Source organism: Monodon monoceros, unplaced genomic scaffold, assembly GCF_005190385.1.
Source record: "Monodon monoceros isolate NGI ecotype Baffin Bay Population unplaced genomic scaffold, NGI_Narwhal_1 Super_Scaffold_12, whole genome shotgun sequence".
Taxonomy (NCBI): domain Eukaryota; kingdom Metazoa; phylum Chordata; class Mammalia; order Artiodactyla; family Monodontidae; genus Monodon; species Monodon monoceros.
Genome location: NW_021703768.1, coordinates 29,210,245 through 29,219,320, shown reverse-complemented (window position 1 = coordinate 29,219,320; position 9,076 = coordinate 29,210,245). Strand labels below are relative to the sequence as shown.

The 9,076-nt window shown below is 43.7% G+C and overlaps 1 protein-coding gene across 1 annotated transcript in view; it reads left to right on the top strand.

The window, feature by feature from the left end:
* Window positions 1–3,340: 3,340 nt before the first annotated feature.
* The window catches only part of AGXT2 (alanine--glyoxylate aminotransferase 2), a 44,342-nt gene continuing 38,606 nt past the window's right edge, over window positions 3,341–9,076 (top strand). Inside the window, exon 1 of the mRNA XM_029219147.1 lies at window positions 3,341–3,471. Within this exon, the coding sequence (XP_029074980.1) occupies window positions 3,384–3,471 (88 nt within the window). The 5' untranslated portion in view covers window positions 3,341–3,383. The remainder of the gene's footprint in view (window positions 3,472–9,076) is intronic.

The following is a 9,076-nucleotide window of genomic DNA, read 5'->3' as shown; positions in this document are numbered from 1 at the left end:
GAAATACTTGTGAAGATCACAGCCCAGTCCAGAGACATAGGCCCACTAAAAGACTAAGATCTAATCATAAGAGTTTTAAGCCTCCAGTATAGTAACAGTGGATTACAGCTGAAAGAGCTGCCTTGGCTCTATTTAAAGAGAATTTCTTAAGGAAACCCTAAGATAACAAGGGGACAAAAACAAGGACACTAGAGGAATTTGAATCCTCTGGCACCTACAGCTACAGAAAACAAACACATCCCAGCTTCTAACCAGATTAACATAAAACCTCACAGTAAAGGCTTATTTACCTCAGGTCCTATTACTCAATACGTCACAACCAGCTTTCATTAAAAAGTTGCAAGGATGCTAAAATGATAGGAAAAAAAAATACAGTCTGAAGAGACAAAGTAAACATGAGAACCAGACTCAGCTATAACACAAATACTGGAGCTATCAGACAATTTGAAATAATTATGATCAATACATTCAAGGCCCTAATGGGAAAGGCAGATATGTAATATCAAATGGGTAATGTAAACAGAGAGATGGAAACTGGAAGAAAGAATTGAAAGGAATGCTAGAAATCAAAAACACATAACAACAACAAACAGAAATGAAAAAATGTCTTTGATTGGCTCGTCAGTAGACTGAACATGGCTGAGGAAATAATCAGTGAACTCTGAAGATGGGTAAGAGAAACTTCCCAGATTAAAATGCAATGGGAGAATAGAGTGGGGGGAAAAGAATAACAGAACCTCCAGGAACTGTGGGACAATTTCTAAAAGTGTAATATGTGTATAATTGAAATATCAGAAGGAGAAGAAAGAACAGGGGGAAACTATTGAAGTAACAGTGGCCAAGAATCTTCCAAAATTAAATAAAAAATATCAAGAAATATTATGAAAGAATTAGGAGTGATGACCCAGATCGACATTTTGTGAATGAAAAGCTATATTACGGACTATAAGCGGTTTATGAAACATCATGTATATACACAGGTACACGCATGAAAAAAAATTTCTGAAAGAATCTTTCCTAAAATATAAAGGTTAGATTTTTTTGTGATTTTTACTTTCTCTCATGTTTTCTAGGCTTGAGTTTGTTGTTTTCACGAAAAGCATACATTACGTTACAGTGATCAAAATAAACATATTTCCTTTTAAATAAAGAAGGTACAACTTCTCACTGTGAAGTTGCTCAGAATATGCTGTGTTTTGCTTTCCCACCCTAGGCAGCCCCTGATGCTGTTGGGCACTTCTCACCATAACAGCCTTTAAACTTACAGCCCAAGAAAAATCTCAAATCCAAGGAGTTTACAGCCTCCAGGGCTCGCAGGAGCAAAATAGATCACAGCCCAGTAGAGCTGAGGAACACATGCCAGCCCTCAGGAACTCAGCATTTTCTCACCTCAGTCCAACACCGTGATAGCTTGGGCACCCCAGGGAGAGGCTGCATCACCACTGGCCTCGCCTCACCACTGGCCTTGCTGACATGTGTCATTCCCACAGCACTTGACCAGCCAGATCACAGAACCACTTCCTACAGCCCCAGAGCAGGATGGGCTGGGAGCTGGGAGCCCACGCAAAAGGGGACACTTGACATTGAATTTAAAACCTTTCTGTGCTTACCTGGTAATCTCACCTCTTACGGGCATTTGGGATAAAAGGTTATTTCCCAGATGTGGGGCATGTGGCCAAGCCAGTTGTCCCCTGTGCAAGGTGATACAAGACGTCCACCCTGTATGCTGTTCCCCCAGTCCCACCCTGCTGGAGGAGAAAGTTGAGAGGACGTGACCACTGGCTGACCTGCGAGCTGGATCCACGCACTCAGAGGCTCTCACCCCCTCCTCTGCCCTTGGAATATACATTCTTCCCATCATTCGCACAGTGAGAGCTGGTCCAAGGATGCAGCCTTGAGAGAGTAATGCGTACATGACTGGACGGTGTACGTTACTGAACCCAATTAAGGCCTCTATATAAAATTTTAAGATTCCAGTGGGCAGATGCAGAGACCTACTCTCCCAAGACAAGCCTCATAAGTTCCCCTGTTTATTAAATCTGCCACCTACCACTGTGGAGAGGCCTGGCTCTTCCTTGCCCTCTGTGGATGGGAGCCAGTTATCAACCCAACACCCCCTCACCCTCCCAGCTCCTACTGCCCTTGTCACCCTCCCTTCTTAGGCACTGCCTTGCAAAGGCACATGGACACCCAGTCCAGAGCAGCTGGAAACCTGGAAGAGATCTACTCACAGCAACCTGGATGGATTTTTAAAACATGGTTCTGAGTGAAAAAGAAAAAAAAAGCACACCTATTGACATAAACTAAAAAGGCATAGGACTTCCATGGTGGCGAAGTGGTTAAGAATTTGCCTGCCAATGCAGGGGACACGGGTTCGATCCCGTAAGGATCCCACGTGCAGTGGAGCAACGAAGCCCACGCACCACAACTACTGAGCCTGCGCTCTAGAGCCCAATAGCCACAACTACTGAGCCCGCGCACCTAGAGCCTGTGCTCCGCAACAAGAGAAGCCACTGCAATTAGGAGCCCGCGCACCGCAATGAAGAGTAGCCACCGCTCGCCGCAACTAGAGAAAGCCCGCATGCAGCAACAAAGACCTAACACAGCCAAAAATAAATAATTTTTTTAAAAAAATGCATTCACCCCAAACAATAAACATTTTACAAGAATACATATCAACAAAAAGGTATATATTAAATACACAAAATAGTTGTTTATGGAGATTAGGGGTGCAGGGGAGTCAGGAGTGACAAATGGGAATTTAAGAAATTAAAACGTAATAAAAATAAAGCACCCTAACTCCTCAGCTCTCACCTTCTTGCCCTATTCAGATACCTAAGGGGATACGGAGCTGTCCAGAGCCATCCCTAGCTTTCTGGTGCCCTTCTCCTTTCCTGTGGACTACCTCCTTCCCCATTATGCCTCTTGTCTTCCTTCAAGACCCCCAGTACGAAAACCAGTGTCTTTACCCATTTAATTCACGGATATCTTCCTTCTCTCTCTCTTTTTCACTCCTCTCCTTTCTAAGTCTCTGACCCCTGCAACTATATCCTGACCCTTCCCCCAGGCCCATCACCACCCTTCCGCAGAGAGACTCTCATCCTGATGAGACCCCGATGGGACATAAAACTAGCAAAATAGCCAGAAGACCCCTTGCTTTGCTTGCCTGCCTGCCTTCTCTTTTCTCTCTCCCTCCCTCCCTCCCTCCCTCTCTCCCACCAGCTTTCTCTTTCTCTCTCCTTGGCACCCGCCAGAAGTGGAGGCAGTAACCCCTCGGTTAGCTCCTCCCCTTCCGTCCTAATCTCAAAGTCCAGCTGGTCAGTGAGCAGTGGAGCCCTTCCTCAGACCTGCTTCCACGGGGATTTGCTCCCTGACTGGGAGAGATGACTCTAGCCTGGAGACATTTGCTGAGAGCTTTGTACCTGGAGACCTCAACTCCCAGGACTCCCAAGGCACGCCCTTCCCCCAAAGGTGAGTGGAAACCAGAGGGACGTGGGTCAGCAGAGTGTCAGCGAGAGGGGAAGGGCTGAGCTCTGGAATTCTGGAATGTTAGACCCGGATAGGGTCTTAGAGACAAGTCCACTAAGACCTGTGAACTAGACCTCACCTTGTCAGACCCAGTGCCCCCTTCTCCTGTCCAATATTTTCTAATGCTTCCTTTTGTCCTGAAATGAAATTCATGGATAATAAAACCTGACTATACACAATTTCAAAACAAAAACAGTCGCGGTGACATAAAGAAGAAAGAAAAAGAAAGCAATTCAAAATAATAAAGTATTAACTGTAGTGTACAGATGCTTGAGGATAACTGTTTTAAAAAACATAAAGCATCCACACAAATTTCCGCCAGGCCTCCGGAAAGTGGTACCACCCCCTCAGTTACTAACAAGGAAACAGCCTCAGAGAAGTGTAGTCATTTACCCAAAGTCACTGAAGCCAGGTCTAAACCCTGAGTCCTCTTCTTCCACTCAGACTCTCCTCTTTCTCCAGCAGGAACAGACCCGGGGTAGCCAGGTCTGGTGGTGGCTTCATGTGCCTTTGTGTTCCTGATTTTTCACATCTATCTTGTTTCACTAGGAGCCTACCACCTCCTCACCAATTTCCCTGCTGCAAACTCGAGCGTAAGTAGGCATTTGCACACTGATGTGTCATAGTGGGACCCTGCGCCCTGCAGGCCCCAAACAAACACAGGGGACCCTTTTCCATTGCCCATCATGATGAATTTTATCTTCATTCTCTCCTCATCTTTCCTTTTCCTATCTCCTTCCTTCCTCTTCCATTTGCTTTTTTCCCCCTTAACAATTGCAATTCTTTGAAACGTAATACATATCTGATGCTTTAAATGCATTATCTCCTCTCATCTTCAACCAAACTTCTTAGGGAGTACTATTATCCCATTTCACAGATGAGGAGACAGAAAAATAAAGGATAATTAAGAAATTTGGTCAAAGGCAGAAACATAGAAGTGACAACTTGGGGTTCAAAGCCAGGTCTGTCTGGCTCCAAAGTCAGAGTGATTCCACCAGGCCCTTTCTTACCCACCCTTTTGGATTTGTCTTTTCCCCCATTCATGGGTCTTTCACCAGAACACTATTTAACTCCAGCATTTCCTGAGAAGGAGCTAGAATTATACCCAGAGTCTTATGCTCAGTCAAGAGGACGCTACCCTAAAAGTACCGGTTGTTGACAAAGTAAGAGAAAATGCCCTCTCTGCTGCCTCTTCCCCTTTCCCACCCCTGCCCTGAGGGTTGTGGAGCTGGGCTGATGGTGGGAGCAGGGGACGGGAAATGGCAGGTGAGGCTCGGTGCTTAGAGATCTTGATCAGCTCACTGAGGACCTCTTCACGTGGCTCCACCAAAGACACTACGGGGGAAAAGTAATCTTGCAAACCCAGCACACGTAGACATGGATGTCATACTTTTTACCTGGTCTTTCCAAAACATTTGGGACTTGGCTTCTACTTTCTTACCTACTAGTCCTAAATACCTGCCTGCTTGCTTGTTCATCCAAACACACACTCATTGAACACACCCTTCTTAAGAATCTGCGGGGTGCAAATAGATATCAGGCAATAAGTATGTGAGCACCTACCACACACATGAGCAAAACAAAATCTCAGCCCTTACGTATCCCAGTGGGGGAGACTGAGCATAAACAGATAAACAGGTAAATATGTAAAAGATGAAATCCAGTCGAGATACATGCTGTAAATCAAACCAAATCATGGTGAGGCAATAGAAAACTAAAATGGGTGGAGGGGGAGGCAGGGGCCACGTTAGACAGGAAGATCACCTGGTGTTGAAAGCTGTCAGATATGCAAAAATAAAAATGTATCACAGGACTTCCCTGGCAGTCCAGTGGTTAGGACTCTGAGCTTCCACTGCGGGGGGCGAGTGTTCAATCCCTGGTTGGGGAACTGAGATCCCACATGCCGCATGGTGCAGCCAAAAATCAGAGTATGTCACAATCCTTGTAGAACACCTGCATGTATATTATGTGATGTATGTGTGCATACAATGTTCAGCCTTACCTCTGTTTGATAGACACAATCACTTTAGGCTGACTATGTCCACAAAGTTACAGAGGCAATTTGCTTTCAGGATAAAAGAATGGAGAAAATATCTCAGCCATGCCTTTTTTCTTACTAATTAGCTAAAGATTATTAAATTTATAACATGTCTAGGCAGGTGGGGTGTATGCTCAAACATACCATGGTGCTATCACCTGCCTTCTCTCGCACAAGGAGGGGTGCACAGGAGAGCAAGTGGATTGCAAATAACACCCATTTCCACCTGAGAAACATCCCAAGCCTCCTGCAAAGCCTTTTCTAAGAAAAGCATTCAAATTAGCCCTAAGGGTAGGTGTCCCGCCTGCTCCTCCAGGCCATCGTTGCTGCCATCTGCGGACTGACCTAAGCCCAGCAGAGGGCCAGGAGGGGCTCAGAGAAGGCCTGCTCCCAAAAGTACCAAAGGATGGATGGCACCACCAGCCTGGGAATCAGGCAGAGCTCTTGCTGGTGAACAATGGCAATTGGCCCTGGTTTACTTAGGGCAAAGGACATTTATTGGAAGGATACAGAGGGAAGGTGGGAGGGGCTATAAGAATCAATAGGAAGGTGAGGAGGTGGGCAGGACTGGACTTGCAAAGATACCAGGGAAAGCCCCATGGAAACAGCAGGAACTCCAGGCAGGGACAGCCTCGGAAGCACATCATGGCTCTAATGAGGACCTCCAGCTACTCCCTCCATCCAGGTCCTTTGCTCAAGACTTCAGATCCAGAAGCAGGGACATCCGATTCAGATGTGAGACCTTCAGAGGTCTCACGCCCTTCCCTTGGCTTCCCTGGCGGGAGACAGGCAGCTGGTATTATTATCCGGTCACTTAGAGCACACAGTTCAATCAAGGATGAGCATCCTCCGTAACTTCCTGCAGACTGTGGGGCAGTTTATGAAGGGAGAAAGGAGGTGGTCTCAGGCCCTCAGCCCCATGGGGGGTGAGGGTGGGTCTCAAAACTGCGAACACCTCACATTTAATCACGGCCTCAGCTCTAAGGTGAGTGATAAAATCTTCTTCTCCTAACTCGCTGGCTAGCCCGTGTATCAGATGAGATACCCAAAGTGACAAGCTTTTTTAAGTGACCTAATATGCTATGCAGAAATAAGGCATCGTTAGCACTTTAATAAATTCCCTTAATGTTCTACCAGGTATGCCCATTGTGTATTTTCAAATATTTTATAACCTTTTTTTTATTTGAAAGAGTCACAGGCTCTTAATAAATACCCACCCTGTGTTGAAAGCTGGTTGTGGATATTAGAAAAATCTTCGTCATTACAAAGAGAATTTCCCCTAGAATTTTCAAATGTCTACAGAAACGGATTTCTCTCACTTACCTTGCCCAACAGGTTTTCACTTTTTGATACTATGATTTGGGGGGAAAGAACACCGAGCTAAGGTGACTTGTCTGTTGTGGAACTCTGTTGGTGAGAATTAGGCAGCCGGAAAATTAAATCTAGTTACCCACTTGGCAAGAGTGGTGGTGGTCTCCAAACCAAACCATCATTTTATTTGAAGTAGAGTTGGTTTACAATAGTGTATACAGCAAGGTGATTCAGTTATACATGTATCTTTTTTTTCAGATTCCTTTCCATTACAGATTATTACAAGATATTGAATATAGTTCCCTGTGCTATACAGTAAATCCCTGTTGTTTAGCTATTTTATATATAGTGATGTGTATCTATTAATCCTATGTTCCTAATTTATTCCTCCCCCTCCCCACCCCAAATGCCACCTTTAAATGTCTTGAGTTGTTCAAATGAATTGAGTGGAAGTTGATGAATTTAATGAAAATCATTAGCTGTCATCCATGTTCAGCATCAGGCTTAAAAAGGCAACATCAGACCAGCCAAAATGACAAAAAAAGAGAGACAAAAAAATTTCTATGCTGAAATAGACGTGGGACTCAGTTTTATGAACCCATATTTCAGTTCTCCCTTCCGCGACCCCCTTGGTGCTGCCTTCTCCCCACCACCACTAGCCCCACACTCCCGGGCCCCAGGCGTGCAAACAGGCAGGTGCACACACGCGCACACACAATTTCCAGGAGCCCAAGAGAAGCTTTATCAACCCTCAACTCTATGTCATCCTCAAAACATAGGCTATTTTGAATAAAGAATGCAGGCAACCATCAACATGTTTAGGTTTGAATTTCTTCCAACAAATAATGAAAACAGAAGCATTTTCTGTCTTTTTGTCAATCAACTATTACATGTACTGTTATTTTTGAGTTTGGATTATTTAGCGAGAGAGGTTTTCAGCTGTTTGAAGATGTTGTCTAGACTTTTTTCCTTTTTTTATCAAAGTACAGTTGACTGACAATACTATATTAATTTCAAGTGTGCAACATAGTGATTCAATATTTGTATAGATATACTCCATTTAAAGTTATTATGAAACACTGGCTTTATGCCCTGTGCTGTACAATATATCCTTGTACCTTATTTATTTTATACATAGTAGTTGTACCTCTTCATCCCCTACCCCTACCTTGCCCCTCCCCCTGATCCCTCTCCCCACTGGTAACCACTAGTTTGTTCTCTATATCTGTGAGTCTGTTTCTGTTTTGTTATAGTCATTCATTTGTTTCATTTTTTGGATTCCACATACAAGTGTGAGATGTAATCGAGACTTATTTCACTTACTGACTTATTATTTTTCCTACTTGCTTGCTAATCTTCCTTCCTTCCATCGTTCCTGAGAGCAGAATTTTATGCATTTCATTTTGAGCACTCATTCAGCCATCATATTCCTATCAGTTTGGTGAACAAACAAATGAATGAATGAATATACCTAACTTGACCATTTAAAATTCAAGCTTTTCTTTATCAAATTTTTCCAACTCTCCTTCTTCCCCCTCCAGACTACTTTCATAATTTCCTGTAACTTTGGAGTCAAGAGACCTTTCAGCCTCCTCAATGGGTAACTCCAATTTTGCAGAAAGGAAAATGAGACTGCGGGAGTGAAGAGAATTCGAATTCTTAGAAACACTCAGAATTTTTTTCCCCATATCAGAACAGTAACTAATGTAGAGAGACACAATGAAAAGCTTTTGAAAATGTGGAATTCTCAGAAAACTTAGCTATTATTTTTTGGGTCATTTCTATGTATGGATAGCCAAAAGCCACTTGCTTTTAAAGTAAGCAAATGAACGACATTTGTGATTATTTAGAGCAGAAAAGTGGATGAGTTTTCTCTGAAAGAAAGAGAGTCAGTGTCATTACTTTCCAGATTCATTTAAAAACACAATTGTTCATTGTGTTTCTCAGGAGGGTGACTTTATAGCCACACAAAACACCAACATTACATCCATGGATTCAAACCTTCATGCTGAACAAGAGACATCATTTCTCAGTTCTCCTGTAAAATTTTCTCGATACTGACCTTGAATCCTCAAAATTAGCAGCATTCTTTTCTAAGAGTACTTATAAGGTTTCTAGATGTCTCTTCCAGCCCCGATGTCCTCTGATTCTATTATTCCATCCCACTGCTATAGAGGGGTCAAAATCTGTGCTGGCAGG